The sequence below is a fragment of the Callionymus lyra genome, chromosome 4 (genome assembly GCF_982586985.1).
Source record: "Callionymus lyra chromosome 4, fCalLyr1.hap1.1, whole genome shotgun sequence".
Classification (NCBI taxonomy): domain Eukaryota; kingdom Metazoa; phylum Chordata; class Actinopteri; order Syngnathiformes; family Callionymidae; genus Callionymus; species Callionymus lyra.
Genome location: NC_141821.1, coordinates 15,406,911 through 15,423,244, shown reverse-complemented (window position 1 = coordinate 15,423,244; position 16,334 = coordinate 15,406,911). Strand labels below are relative to the sequence as shown.

At 42.4% G+C, this 16,334-nt stretch overlaps 1 protein-coding gene across 1 annotated transcript; it reads right to left on the bottom strand.

The window, feature by feature from the left end:
* Positions 1-1,497: 1,497 nt before the first annotated feature.
* Positions 1,498-15,362, bottom strand: wasf3b (WASP family member 3b). The gene is made up of 9 exons (XM_087788918.1): positions 15,282-15,362; positions 9,361-9,518; positions 5,722-5,856; positions 5,446-5,599; positions 5,154-5,271; positions 4,182-4,363; positions 3,844-4,116; positions 3,351-3,667; positions 1,498-1,953 (listed from the first exon to the last, which is right to left on the bottom strand). Exons 2-9 carry the CDS (start codon positions 9,491-9,493, stop codon positions 1,796-1,798), a joined length of 1,470 nt encoding a protein of 489 aa, XP_087645044.1. The 5' UTR covers positions 9,494-9,518; positions 15,282-15,362; the 3' UTR covers positions 1,498-1,795.
* Positions 15,363-16,334: the final 972 nt, after the last annotated feature.

Below are 16,334 nucleotides of genomic sequence, written 5' to 3'. Positions count from 1 at the left end.
GTGTGTGTGTGTGTGTGTGTGTGTGTGCATGTGTGTCCGTGACATCAGAAGGGTTTTCGGACGCCGTCGACCCCCCCCTTGTCGACCTTCTGAGGTTCATGCTGCCACAGTCTTCCTGTTGACTCTGAGAGAAGTGGCCTGGTCTTGTAGCATGTCGAGGTGATGGGAGGAGGACGACGAGCCAAAGTGAAGGGAACTCTTCGTGGACCGGTCTCCTCTGTATCACCTCTTTAAATCAATCTGGCTTGAGGCCGGCGTCCTCTAAGTGACCTCTGAATGAATCAATGAGCTAAAACGGCCTCTTCCGAACGCGACGAAAAAAACCAGCCACGCCTCTTTCTCTCCTTCTCCACGAACGGAGAAAGAAGGAGTGGCTTTTTCCTCACACGTTTTTTGGATGGAGGCCGGCGTGTGATCTCGTGTCCGTCACAACAGATTCCTTTACCTTTCGGAGGAGAAAAAAAAAAGTCTATTTTGTTATATTCATTGAGAAGTTCTATTTTTTTCCACGTCAGTCCGACCCGGTTCTGATCTTGTATCATACAATGGCGCTGTAAAAGCCTTTTTTTCTGAATGTAGTAATCATGTTCAGTCCCCTCCGGTTTGTTTTTTGTAAATACGGCATGCTTTAGAAAAGAGGGGGGGTCTCAACATGGGGCACCACCGAGCATGGTACCACCAAAGCCAGTCACCCTGAAGGAGTCGAAGTTCTCACTTCAGGCCAAGACGTCGAGGGCTTTTTGTTTCCAGGACTGATGTTGGATGTGACACATGTATTTTGGGTTCTCCAAAGCCAAGAACGAGCGTGTTTTTAATCGACTAAACTAGAGCTAATTATCACTTAAGGGCCTGTGAATGTTTGTGTGTCGGGATGGTTGTAAGGGGAGGGTGGTGGGGGGGCTTTTGGGACAGGGGGTCGCCACGGTAACAGCATCTTGTGTCAACGTAGTTTCTCAATGTGAAATGCACTTTATTTTTTTCTGGGGCGAGGGGGGGGGGGGTGGGGGGGTTTGAAAAAAAAAGGCACAACAAGTTAAGTATCTGCAAAATGTATTAACGATAATCAACATGCACTAACTGAGGTATTGTTCGAACATGGTGTGAACGTGGTTGTCTATTTTTCCAAAAAAGTGTTAGTTGTACTTTTTAATTGCGTTGGTTAGTGTTCACTCGACAAGATCTTGTTAACTTTTTATTAAAAACAAACATGTGCTGTGCATAGAAACTCTCGTTTGTTCTACTCTCTCCAAACCCAATCCTTGTTTCCTTGGCAACTCGCTACCGTAGTGGTTCCGTTACCGTGGAAACTGAAGACTTAATACACAGGTTATGAGTCGTCGCCATGACGGTAGAGGTCGACAAGACGGCTTCTCCATTCATCGTTTTATTTTTCAGCGGGTCAAAGGTTACAGAGCTCACACCAGCATATACATGACCCCCCCTTCCCGCCTCCCCCCTCCCTCCCCTCCTCCCCCACATACAGCAGTGAGCTACACGGCGTAAGACGGTGTAGGTTTGTTTGCTACATGTTAAACTCCTGCGTCAGTAGAAACATTAAAAAAGACGAGTACATGTCGGGTTAGCTCAGAGGGAAGTGTTTAAATATAGAAAACAGCACCGTCGCAGGGCGTCTATCGTGTTTACAGATGTCAGGACTTTTAAATACCGTCTGACAGTGAACAGTCTCAGCAGCTCCAGACCGAGGTGTGTGTTGTCAGTGTGCGACTTTGACCGTGTTGGTGCTCCGGTGACCGCGTGCGTCCTATCGGGGTCACCCGGGTTGTGCGTTTTCGTGTTAGTCGGACCAGTCGTTCTCCTCCAGCTCGGAGTCGTCCTCGGAGTCCGAGTATTCCACGGCGATGCGTCTGGAGAGGATGGTGGCGACGTCGTTGGCCACCGGCTCCCTCTTGGCCTGTTGCTCCTGCTGCTCCTGCACCTTCTTCAGCTGGATGCCTGCACACACACACACACACACACACACACACACACACACACACACACACACACACACTCGCTCAATAACTCGGTACACTTTAGAGTGTGTTGTTTTCACACATTCTTACTTAATTTCTACTATACATTTACTTATAAACAATATTGGTTTATTTTTAAACAGTTTTACTTCACTGAGGAACATATTTTGTTTATTTTTACATATATTTACTTCATTTAAGAACAATTTTGGTTTATTTTTACATATATTTACTTCACTTAAGAACAATTTTGGTTTATTTTTACATATATTTACTTCACTTAAGAACAATTTCAGTTAATTTCTTACATATATTTACTTCATTTAAGAACAATTTTGGTTTATTTTTACATATATTTACTTCACTTAAGAACAATTTTGGTATATTTTTTACATATATTTACTTCACTTAAGAACAATTTCAGTTTATTTTTTACATATATTTACTTCACTTAAGAACAATTTTGGTTTATTTTTACGTATATTTACTTCACTTAAGAACAATTTTGGTTTATTTTTACATATATTTACTTCACTCATGAACAAGTTCAGTTTTTTTTTTTTTACGTATATTTACTTTACTTAAGAACAATTTTGGTTAATTTTTACATATATTTACTTCACTTAAGAACAAATTATTTTTGGTTTTACATATATTTACTTCACTTAAGAACAATTTTGGTTTATTTTTACATATATTTACTTCACTTAAGAACAATTTCAGTTTATTTTTTACATATATTTACTTCACTTAAGACCAATTTTGGTTTATTTTTACGTATATTTACTTCACTTAAGAACAATTTTGGTTTATTTTTACATATATTTACTTCACTCATGAACAAGTTCAGTTTTTTTTTTTTTACGTATATTTACTTTACTTAAGAACAATTTTGGTTAATTTTTACATATATTTACTTCACTTAAGAACAATTTAGGTTTATTTTTTATACAATGTTAATTTAGTCATGAACATTTTTGGTCTATTTTGTAATGTATTCACTTCACTTATTGTTACTTTTTTTTTTACACAAAGAGAAAAGCCCTGGAACGTTTAATTACATTTTGAAAGCATATTATTTCATTGAATTGACATGTTATTTGAATATTCTCCATGACGATGGAGTAGATTGAAAAAAGCAGCATTCGACCCTCAGGCTGCGACGTATCTGAGCGGTTTGAAAAGTCAATCATCTTTACACAACATCAACCTGAGTGAAAATAGGTCGGTGAATCCAGAAATAGCATCTGCTGACACGTCTCAACATCCGAGGCCAGATTTTAAACATTCATTCACTTCTTGGATGCATGAAGGTTCATTGATCCTTACTTTCATAAACAGGACAGCGAGTCGACGTCAGTGTACCTTTTAACTTACCCATCCGTATGGCGGCCAGCAGGTCACTGCGGGCGTCGTTGACCCCTGCGGCCTCGGCCGGCGGCGAGGCGACCATCTTGTGTGCCGTGGAGAACCCCCCGGCACCGGCGGGGAGAAGGAGTGGTGGAGGACCAGGTGGGGGAGGAGCCATCTGTCCCCCGGAGAGGGATGGAGGAGGCGGGGCGTACCCACCTGCACCGGCCATCACCCCGGGAGGCAGGAGTCCTGCAGGGGGGGAGGCGAAGGCGGTCTGGGCAGAGGGGATGAGGGGGGCGGGGGGTGGAGGGGGAGGCCCGGTGTTGGCGTAACCATCCAAGCTGCAAACAGAGGGCAAAACCGGATGTTATCATCAACGACCGCTAGGGGGCAGCAGTCACACATGGCTGAATATATTCTGTACGAAACATCCTGAAATCAAATTCAAAGATTAAGGAATAATTAAATAAATACATATATATATCCAAGGGCTGGTTCTGTGTGGTTTCACACTCACCTGTAGTCCATGGGAGGTAGAGACATGGAGCCTCCGTTCATGGCCTCGGCAGGCGGAGGAGGCAGCGGGACGTGGTGGTGGTGGGTCCGGCCCAGCGTGCCGCTCTGATACGCCATCGCCCGGGCCCTGCTGTCGTGCTCGCCGCCTCCGCGAGGGGCGTGGCCGGCGGCCATTTGAGCGGCGAGGATGCTGGGCGGCGGGCCGGAGTAGGTGTGGGCGTGGCCCGCGTGGTTCATGGAGTTTGGATAGTGGAGCACATCGACCCCGTGACCCCTGAAGGAGACGATGAAGAGGTCAGTGCTCGGATCATCGTTAACATGTCAGAAAAGTGAGCTCACCTGTTCTCGGGGGACACGGAGCCCTCGGAGGAGGCGCCTCGGTCCCTGTGGATGGTGTGCCGGTGGTCCGGTCTCAACTCTTTATCCAGAGCCATCATGTTCCACTCCTGGCGGCGGTTCCTCGCCTTCCTGACCTTCTTGACCTCCCTCTGCAGGGTTCCGTCCACGCAGCGCTTCTGCTCCTGACGACCACAAGTGTCACGTGTTGGCAGGAATTACAACCGATTCACGACACAAATGAAAAAGCAAGTCACACTGAACACATCAGGAAAGCATCAGATTATTTAGAATGACCTACTTTTTTTGTTTGCCAATGGTTGCAAAAATATATTTTCAAATGCAACATATTTGTTTAAGTAAGCATAATGAAAAATAGATTTTTCTGCGTTGGTTTAACCCTTGTGTTATCTCAGGGTCAAGGTGACCCAGTTGCCCTTAAAATAAATGTGTTTGAGGTATCCCTTGTGTTAAGTCTCAGGGACAAGGTGAACGACCATCTCCCTAGCTTCCATAAATACATCAAGAGGTTCATCTTGACCCTGAAATAACACAAGAGTTAAACCCTTTTTTTCCTGCAGCGAGATCAGCTCAACGTGGTGGAATCACATCTAAACAGATTTAGTTCGAAATTCATTCTAATCTGGGATTAATAAGAGCAAGTGGTTTGCAGTGAAAATTATTAATGATTTAGAACGGATTGATTTAATCTGGTTTTATCACTATTTATCATGGGTTTGTAGTTCATGGGAATCATGGATATGATGTTCTTACTGTGTTTTATTTGTTAATGATACACATATAAACATACCAATATCTATTAGTAAACTATATTGTTCAATAAATAAATAGAAAAAAACTAAATTATAATCCATTGAAATGCTAAAAAGTTACAGGTAGATAAACCATCATCGGTTCTTCTTAAAGAAAGTGACAAAAAGTGCCTTTATTTCCCTGAGAACTCGATCAGCGTACCTTCTGTTTCCTCTTCTCTTTCCTCTTGTCCTCAGTGTCCTGGAGCATCTTCTCCTTCCACAGATCGAAGAAGTAGGAGGGGTCGGTGTAGAACTTGAGCGCCTCCTTCTGGTCATCTCTGTCAATAAAGAAAAATATAAACATATATTTTAAAAGCAAGGATGAGGCTGAGACGTTGAGGAACGGGAAGAAAAAAAAATGACCCTCATTAAATAGATTAGGAAGCAAGGTTCGGATGCAAAGAATGTGAATGTTTTATGTTGAAAGGAAACCAGTTTGTTTCTTCACGCACCTGTACGACGAGAGGATGTTGAGCGGCGGAGGATTGTCACTCAGGAGGCACATCTCCCTGACAGGGTTGGGCACGCTGCTCTTGGACACCACCTGCTGGTCCTGCGTGGTAGAGCTCTTGAACGCCTTCCTCATGTTGATGTCTTGCAGGGAAACTGTGAGAGGAATGACGCAGGGAAAATCCACATTTAAAATCGCACGTCGTGTCTTATTCAATGACTTTAAAAAAAAGTGGCACGAATCCTTTCCCCATGCTGAGTCACGTCTGTCGCCTCACCTTCCTCCACGGTGGAGTCCAGCTGCGTGACTTTGACGGCCAGACGGTCAATGCGGTCCTGCAGAGAGTTGGCACGCAGGTAGAACGCATTGGCTTCGTTGAAAAGCTCCCCGAATATGTCCTCGGCATGCTTGCCTGAGAAATATACAGAGCATTAGTGAGGAAAAGGGAGCGGTGGATGTCCGAGCAGACGGATCAATGCAGGAGTAATGTAGCTCTCCTGGAGGGAAATCAATTCCCAAAAAGCCCATAATAGCAAAATCCTTGTTAATATTGAGCGTTGAGAAATATGACCTGCAAGAGTGGAGGGTTCAGGGTCCGGGTTCAGATGAATTACAGGATGAAAAAGATTTATCTGTGACAGACATGTGCCAAAGTATCATCAACGATGAACATGCAACGCTCACTGCCATCCCAGTGAGGTCCAGCTCTGTGAGCAGGTTCTGAAGATACCGGCGTTCTCCACTTCATGTGACAGAAACAGGGTCATGCGACCGTGTTGCTTCTTCCCCTCCCATAAAAACAAAAGCACCCCAGGCTGTAAGACTCGTATAATAAGCTAGTTTTAGCTGAATTTGGTCTCTCTTTATTGAAAGTTGTCACCATCAAATTGTTGAATTGAGAGCCCGTCTTTGACTTCTTATCCTCCTCATCTATTGGATGACAAAGGGAAGTCTTTTATCTATTGTTTGGATCATGATCCGCGTTCTTCTCGGGTCACGTTGACAAGTATTCTTCACGCACTGTACATGGTCCTGGACTGACGTCTACAATTCAACATCAGTTTTGGGACTTGATGCAAACAGTTGTAGTGACACATAAGATTAAGGGAAGTAAATAAAAACATGCTAAAGAAGCTAAGTTGATCCTGGTGTCCAGCATCATTCCAAGAGAGGAAGAGCTAATTTCATGACCACAGCTTGAAACCAACAAAAGACTTTCAAAGGGAGAGTCGAGCAATAAAGTGATTTAACAGGAGCCCTGGTGCTCAGCAGGAAGTCTCTTAGTGTCCAACGTTAATGGATCTTCAGCCTCCGGTGCTGATAAAAAAAAGTGCATAAACATGAAGGCGTAAACCTAAACGAAGACATGCTTGAGAACATGAGGGGTCCTCTCACAAGGTCGCCGAAGGTGTGGAGCAAATAGAAAACACGCTCAGACACGAGGCTATTTCGGTCCCTCCTGCTGACAGGATGGGCTGCAGGAAAATGTGTAGAGGAAGGAAGAATCACAGCGAGCTGTCAACCCTGACCTCTCCTGGGGGACTGGTCCACAAACACACAGCCTGCAGATGCATGTGGAGGAGGGACTTCCTTCATTCTTCACTGAGTATTTAAATATAACTTACACAGCTGCTGTTGACAGGCTCACCCCCCCACTCGCGAGCACAACACGGTTTGTAACAAAACAAGGGTGTAAACGCAGAAGTGACATGCGATGATGATGAACTTTCGAGTATAAAATCCAAACCCTCTTATCTTCAAACAAGCTCCAGAGGTGGACGACCCTTGAAGCTAAATCCCTGACAGATCATTAAACCTAATCCATCTCCAGCAGAGGCACCACCACCTCCTGCATCTCTGACCCGATGTTACATCTTCTCGCTTTCTCGGGGGTTGTGTGTCACAGCTCTGCTTAAACTAATGATGACATGTACACTGGAAAGTAATCAGACCCCATTTTAGATTTTTCTGAATCATTATTTAATAAATTCGCAAAATAAATCTACATTTCTGTTTTTTTCTGTCAAGATGCGGAGCTCAGTGGACATTAATGAGGAAAAAATGAACTTAAATGGTTTTAGCGAATGTCTGAAAGGGGTCTGATTACTTTGCGTCTAACTCATGTGTAACTTAACTTAAGCTTAATTATCTTCTAACATAAAGATTCAACTTTGCATTTTAAAAGACCTAGAGCTGTTGCAATTATTTTTTTAGTTACAGGTTTTTTTTAGTTTGAGAACAAAGCCTGAAATTCTAAAAACCAGATGTGGTTCTGACACATTGCAACTTTTTACTTACTCTAAATTAGCTTCATTTCATAATGTTAAAATAAGAAACATTAAGCCTTTTAAGAACAACTTCATACATTAATAAAACTTTTTTTTGTGTCACAGCTTAATTGTATGTATCAAAAGTGATATGAAGGTGTATCTTCTTCAGTTTATGTAAAACCGTACAACATTGTTTGGATGGTGGTTCGTCTGTGTGGTCTCTCGTCCTACACAATCTTATTAGACATGTACAATTGTTACTATAAATAATACATACCATAATAGACAAGTTATTCAACTGTGTTATAACATAACATATTTATTTTTCTGTTTTATTGAAACTTTCGGCCGCTAGGCAGCTGAAGTCATTCTTTCTTCTGCAGCTAAATGAACATTGAAATTCTCGAGATGCCGCCGATGACTGAGGACGAGAGGATACGGTCGACTCCAGCCACTTTTAAAGCATGTTTGGACATATTTTGGTTACAAAACAAATGAAAGCAGTTTGTCAAGAGTCATGTGGTCTGTAAATTCTGAAGCAAGACTCAAGTACTCAACAATACTACAAATATATCCTTGTTCCTACAGTATTGCAATATATCGCATTCTTCCACCTGTATCATGATACGTATCGCTAGATCCTTGCCAATAACCAGCGCTAACAACATTTTTAAATAGGATTTTAAATGCTATAAACTAAGAAAAAGTTAATTTAGGACATTTGCTTTGGATTTATGGAAATCACGATATCAAATTCTATCTTTAAACAAATAAATTCATTTTGGATTTCTTTTTTTTTCATTAAATGTTGACTAATTATTGATTTAAATTATTCAATAAAAACAAGTTCAACAGTTCAATATAGAAATTATTAAATTCAAATATTCCAAAAAATAATTAAATGCTTGAAAAACCCACTCAATTTAATTTAAAAAAATGTCAATGTTAAATGTTATCGTTCAATAGTCTGACAGCAGTTATTTCGTGTCTCTAACCATAACCTTCTTCTTCGCTTTTGCTCCATGGCTCCGCCCACTTTTCCAACTTGAAACTTCCGCTGCAAGAAAGTGCCGCTGATGCATCTCTTAGCATTGAGCGTCACTAATCCTCATCCCTGTTCCATCACATTCAGATGCAACGGATCCAGTTATTGCTGAGCCCAGCGACAGGGGACACCGGGATGAGGAGGGATCCGGGGTAAGAAGATGGATTGAAAGCCGAACGCCCTCTGCCTCGATGTCAGCGTCCGCTATATTCCACCGGATCAATACAAAACACATTCTCTACACAAGACACACTTATTTACAGTCACATGCTTCACAGCTGTCCTGGTAACGTCGTCCACATCTAAAAGGATTACGTTTCCGCCTCACATGTACAAATGTGAAAAGCTGTAAGCCCACCGCTCCAGCCCAGTGACCCCCCCCGGGGCCTTGTTACCATGACAATGCCCGAATCAATCAGGGCTTCGAGGACTGATGACAGGAACATGTGATCGCGACAAAGAGGCCAGTTGTTGCACAGAAGTCGATGAGCGACAACAGTCTGGGGGGGGGGATGTTCAGCTCGTGCGTGGATGATATCTCAGCAGATAATCACTGTGGTGTGTGTGTGAGTGTGTGTGTGTGAAGGTGTGTGCGTCTTACTCAGGCTGCTGAGCTGGCGGATGATGGCGGAGAGCGTGTTGTTCATCACACACTCCAGCTCGCTGCCGATGCCATCGGGGAGCTGCCCCCTGCAGAGGTGGCGGGGGTCGATGTTCCTCTTCACCAGCGGCATGGCGAGGCCTGGCGTCCGGCGGGGACTGCATGGAGGAGGAGGAGGAGGAGGAGGAGGAGAGGATCAGAGGAGGTGATGTGGACCAGATGTCAGGAGGAGGCATCTGCTCCGCCAAGTGACGGAACACGTCGAACAAGGAAGGATAACACTTTTCTAAGCTTCTTACTGAGAAATTTTGGATTGAAGCGGGAACAGTACATGTGAGAGGAAATATCTGGGATCATGTGCAGACGAAGGCAAAGTACAGAAGATATATTTAAAGTTTGTTTATTTACGTGAGGGATTCGATTGCTGTGGTGCATTTTTGAAGTAGAGGTTTGAGGTGGAGTCGGTCTGGAATAAAAGATCTATGCAAACCTATACACACTCGTGATGTTCTGATGAAGCTTCATGAAGCAGTGTAAGTATTTTCAGAGTCCACTAGATGGCGTCTCTGCCTCTTTTCCTTTGTTTTAATCAACTGTCGATCAGCCCATTACTAATACACACATGAATATATACAAATACGTATCCATGTATGAAACGTTTTAGTTATTGACATCGTATGATCAAGTTCACAACTCAAGTTTGTTTAAAGTATATGAGTTTAAAGACCTCATGCCTCATTTAACAAAGGGTTTAAAAAATGTCCACAAAAACTCCCAAAAGAACCTCAGCTTTCTCTTTCTAATGTGAGGAAGAAGTGAACATATCCTGAAGTCTGCAGAAAGAATCAGTTCAAAAGTGATCAACAACTGACTCACTCACATGTTTCAAATGTTGAATATTTCTCTCCAAGATGCAGTAAGTTCCTCATCATGACCATGTTTTTAACTTATTACTTTATCAAGTTCTCCCCCGTCTCGAATCTCAGCGAACGAGAGGTTACGAGAGCAGAGTCCATTATGACGTAATAATGGCTTCACTCCTCCTCAGCTGTAATCATGCCCCACTTTGTTTACACAAGGATTCCCGTGGAGATGGAAACTTCCGGGATTAATGATGTGCAGTGATTGACCAATCATAGCAGAGTGGGCGTGGTTATGGTAAACAAGATTTCATCGCTTAAGCACAATTTAAAATGTAAGTATTTAAATTAAAAGAGAGTTTAGTAAAAACAGACACTGATGATACAATAGAGTCTATGATCTATTTAAGCCACACTTTCATCAACACATTAGTCGTCCATCTAATGGAATCGTGTGCATCATCTCAACAAACAACAGATTCTTTCGTGATACTGTGAAATCATCGAAATAAAATATCCTGTTGTCTCCGCTGTGAAGTCGAGACCGATCGATTGTTTCAGAGATGAAGTGAAACAGCAGAGTTTCTCTATAACAACAACATCTTGAATCAAATGTCCGGGGAGTTCTGGAAGCTGCATTCACAGAATATATGATATATTTTAGTTTAGTGTTTTTTTAGGGCGATATAGCACAATTTCTTTTCTCCACGATACTGTATCTATATTCGACAGCACTGTATCGATTTATTTATTTTAATTACAATCTGTTTTTTTAATATTGGCTTTAAAGTTCAACAGAGTCTGTGTAAAATAAAATAATCAGAATTTTTAATTTGAAAAAAACATGCAAATATTTAAGCCTTGTTTATTTTTGTGTTTCAATTAAATTTTTGATCCTGGCCCTGGCTGAGGATGAGAGGATACAGTCGACTCCAGCAGCCTTTTGAGACGATGTTCGGTCATATTTTGGTTTCGAAACAAATGAAAGCAGTTACGACTCCGTCAAGAGTCATGTGGTCTTTCATTTCTAAAACACCAGTCCGGTACTCGACAAAACTACAAATACATCCTCGTTCCGACATCCTCGTTCCGACAGTATCACAGTACGTCGTGTCCTGAAATAAAACCGTCAATCCTACCACGCCGGTAATCTGCAGCAGTTTTGGTTATTTGGCATCCAAGATGGAACAATTTGAACGACTTTAGCATGTTAGCGCGGCAGATTGTTCGATGATCCTGTAATTCTCACTATATTTGATATACTGTACACGGCGACAGCGTCGATGATGAAAAGTGCGCAGGAGCCAGAAGACTTGTGGCGACCAGCGGAGAGCTTAAGGCATTAGGGATAGGAGATACAGCATGCCAGCTAATCCTGGGGAAGCTTGTCATAGGCCCAGCTGGAATCCTGACACAAACAGAGATTTGTGGATATATTTTTCAAACAAAAACATTGTTAATAGAAGTTAGTCAAAAAATCCCACCACTCTTGTATCAACGTGACCACAAGAAGCAGGGGATAAATCAAAGGTGTTGGATCCAATTAGGCTCTTATAGCCGCCATCTTGTGACTTCCTGTTTTTGTGGCTTCGGTCCGAGGCCCGGTTTCCTGGTCCTGACCCTGTTGTATCTCTGCTTCCTGTCCAAACAATCCAACTTGAGTAGCAGCCTCCTCCTTTCTCAGCAGTGTTTCACACGCAGACACTTCCTTGGCAAGTCACCCAAGAAGGGCGTGCAGTCATTTTTAACTTTGATAATGGACATTAACGCTTGATAGAAACAACAATTCATCTTGATATTTAGCATTGGAGGTCACGATGCTAATGTACAATAATGTATTCCTGTCACAGATCTGCTCTAACAGGTCCCGTAAGTGAAGAGAGGGAACCTAGGGGTGTCGAGCAGCTTCTGGTTGAAATGTGAAATGAAAGCCTTCGCGTTGACCATCAGTAAGCTAACATTTAACCGTCACAGCTGTCGCCCGGTGACCTCCGAGGACGCTGCTTCCCACGAGAGTAGATCCCCAGCAGGGATCCCCACCACCAACCCCATGAGTCTCACGCTACTCAAAAACCAAAGGGGTTAAATGACACCATCATCAGCTAAAGTCATCGTATCTGGAGAAAGTGTTGCTGCTTCAGCCATCTGGGGTCATGTGGGTAGTAACACCACGGGGGAAGTAATTGAATGAAAAATATTGTGTTTTTTGGTCTAACAGTCTGGCAGTCCCGTCGATGGAGCGAAATAATGAGCCAAGTAAGGGTGAGGGTGAGGGTGGGGGGGGGGGCAGGAAGGTCTGCACAGTGAGAAATGAGGAAAAGGAGGGAGTGTGAGAGGAGAAAGTGAATGAGACAGTTTGGAAAAAAAGGATGTGTGTGACATTTAAGGGGGGATAAAGTGTTTGTGCCATCATGTGTGTGTGTTAAAGGGGGGAAAGGGTGTTTTTTTTAGATGGGGGAGGGGGAGGGACCTCGGGGGGGGGAAGCAACTGAAAGGTTTCTTGGGACAATAGAGCTCGGTTCTCCAGGCAACAGCTTCAGTTCTCCCATGCATCCCCCCCCCCCCCCCTTCATCCTACTCGTCATCCTCCAACCCAGTCCTGTGGTTCTCTGCCATGAGTTCGACACGAGAGAAGCTTCCCATGAGAGTTCTGACGCCTCAATCATCCCCGGACAAACACCGGCAGGACCTCCTCAAATGACCCGTAGTTGCAGCTTTGACCAGCAGCACGAGATGACCGGCCTCTCCTTCAGATACGAGATCTCCATTTAGATGTGGAAGACAGGGTCATTACCCATTTATGAGCCCCCTTCGTTGCAGTGGTTTTCTTGTTCAGACCGTATGAATATTGCAGCTTGGATTACGTCAGGTCACACTGCCCTAAATACGATGCAACAAAAAAAAACATGTGCCGCATTTTAAAAAAAACCACAGTCACTCCGTGGAACCGACCAATTAAACATTCAGTGTATCGTACTGGTGTGGGCGGCAGAGCGTGTTACGCTACTGTTTCCTCGCCAAGAGGATCAAGATCTGGGCCATTGTGTTATTAATAATGACAACTTAAGTGTTGGGTATAAATCTTGAGTAACATGTTTGGATTCACTGGACATGACCAGAGGGATGTTTACAGTTGCTGTGGCTTCCTTTGACAACCATTACGTTACATTTATGACTGAAGGCTTAACAGGTTTTAGTTTTTTTCAAACTGTTCAATTTAAGTTACACTGTTCCTACTATCAAAGGTAGAAGGTTGTTTATGTTGTTTTATGTTTCTGAGTAATGCGATAGAGGTGTGATGCAGGTGAGGTGAAAAGTAGTGAATTTTAAAAAAAGTATTTTATTGTCACCTTTGCAAACACTGTGGTATGCTGTGTTATTATCGTTCTAATTTAGGTCATGACAAGTATTGTCTGAAGGACAGTTATTTGTTATTCGAGGTCAAATCAAATACTAAATATTAACATAAATCGAACTTATTTATTGTCCGGGGATTAAACCTTTTTTTTTTCCTATTAACGCAGCAGAAAAGTGAACAATGGCGTGCGGAAGCAAATCTTAAAACAAAAGCAGTATTTGTTCCATGAACTTCATTAACACGGCTTGGCCGGTCTCTATATAAAGTAGTTTAATTAGATGCACGTCCACAACTATGCACCCACGATGGGCCACTTGGGGGGCTTAAAGGAGAGAAAAACAACACCGGTGTGCCCTCAGTCTGTCAGCGGAATTTAAGCCAGACTCTTAACAGTCATTCAGTGGGAGTTAATGAAACATTGATAAATATGTTTAATATATGGAAACATGTAAGCTTAATTAATCATTTTCTTAGACAGTTTGTCACGCCGATTTTCCAAATGACTTTTGCTAATGTAGAGATAGTTAAAGCCCAGAGTTGTGATGTCTTTAGATGGAAAAGAATAATCAGGAAATATTGAACTTTGTATTTGCTTTTTCGATCAAGTCTTGTTTAATAATCTTTTGGGTGGAAATACAAGCATATATATACGATATTTTGGAAGCATAAAGCATCGCTATAGTCAGTGTCGACCAAATGAATTATCCTTCTTTACTATTCTCCTTTACGATATAAAAGAACAGTTTTTTTTTCTACTTGAAAGCAAAGGGAGAAACAATTCCCTTCGAATTGCATCAGTTTTCCCCCTTTTCCCTCAAACATTTTTCACAAATATATTTCTGCTGTCGAGGAGCCACATTTTATAAACTGATGATAATGTCGTTTTGAATTGTTTTTATATATATATATAGTTTATTTAATTAAGAGCAAAGATACAGTATATTTTTTTGTGGGCCTCTTTAAATTCACTTGGGCCTACATTCACTTTGACACAAATAAAAGACTGTAAGTCTTCAGCAGGAAAGAAGGGTATTCTTGATGGACAGGAATAATGAGTTTGTCCAATAATTAGCTGAGAAATGTCTGGACTAGTAAACGAAAGTCAATATTTATATATCAGACATAAATACCTAAAGCTTTAACGTTACTAATAAAAATAAAACATCAATAAACGTAATAACGGAAATAAAGGAAAACAGAGGGATGTCATTTCTAAACATATAAATCTTTATAAAGCTTTCTCTTGTCGTCTAAGCTGTCTCTCTCTCTCACACACACACACACACACACACACACACGTATATGGAAAGAGAGAGAGAGAGAGATGGAGAAAGAGAAATCAATCAGTGTTCCGCACCGTCGCGTCCAGTTCCCCATAGACTGACCCACATCTGTTCAGCTCTTCAGTCCCGTTTGTAATAAATTCTCAAAAAAATAATACAACCCCAGACGTTCACCGTCTGCGCGTGTAACCCGCTTAACGCACGAGTCTCGCTCCCGGTGCACGAGAGGATGCTCAGGCTTCAACCCTGCGCCTGTGTTCCTTCATGACGCCGGGGGTCCCACTGACCACTCGACCTCTTTTCTTCTTCTCACTTCTCACATAATACACCTCCATTTATCCCACGAATGACCCGCGCGTCAGCGGCCCGAGGGCGTCCGTTATCTGAGGTTGTAAAAAAAATGAATGAAAACATTCTCACCAGGGCTGGAAATCTTAGAATAAATCAGCAGGTCCGCATGTCCCGTTAGATACTATGAGCGCCGCCATCCTCTTGTCCCCGAGACCCGTCTGGCCGCCGCACAGAAATCCTTTGAGGATAGGTCACGCCCACTCGCACGATCGCACCAATCGCGTGTCGGAGAGGGACGTTTCCGACGCGTGACAAGCGGCTGGGACAACCAATGGGGCGTTTGATTTGCTTGATTGACGTGGCGCTCGACCAACAGCAGAGCGAGGTGGAGAGTGAAGGGGCGCGGCTTGTGCTGGGCGTTGCTGGAGGACTTTATAACGGAACCTGGTCCCAGTTATTGTGTTCATTATGTGCTCTCATTATAAGACTAATGTGTACATATAATAACACATGAAATAGATTGACATAGCATTTTAGCACGATAGATATAAATAAAGGGTCTAATAGTGAAGTAAAACAGACGACCCCCCCACCCTCGAAGTCTGGGGTGACATCACAGTCATAGATCTGCAATGATGCAGGAGAAAAGGCTGGTCAGTCCCATTAGCAAAGTGAAAGTAGTTTCAATATTAAAAATTCAATTCTACTTCTGGACAAGCTACAGGACTGCATTATAAACCATCCATAATTCATTGTACAGCAACTATAAAAATAGCACATACGTGACCAGAGGATTGGATGTGTGTCAGAGGTTTACATTCAAATGGCTATAATCATACGATGAATTAGCAATAAATACAATACAAATACTGTTTGACTACAGCAATAAAAGCTGGCTCTTCTTGCACTATTTTTGTATACAGCATTTAAAAATATATATTATAATTTATCTCTATTCAATACAAAAACAAAAATCAAATTCCTGAAGATGACACAAACAGCCGGCGAAAACTTCCACGTATATTGTTGACCTACACTTGGCCAATGAAGCCAATTCTGCTGAATAATATATAATTTAAGCCAATAACACAAATATGACAAACAGTAAGAGGTTGTTACATTGAAATATAAGGCTTCAGTCGACATCACGAAGGCAGAAAATTGATTCCACGGTAAAAATAA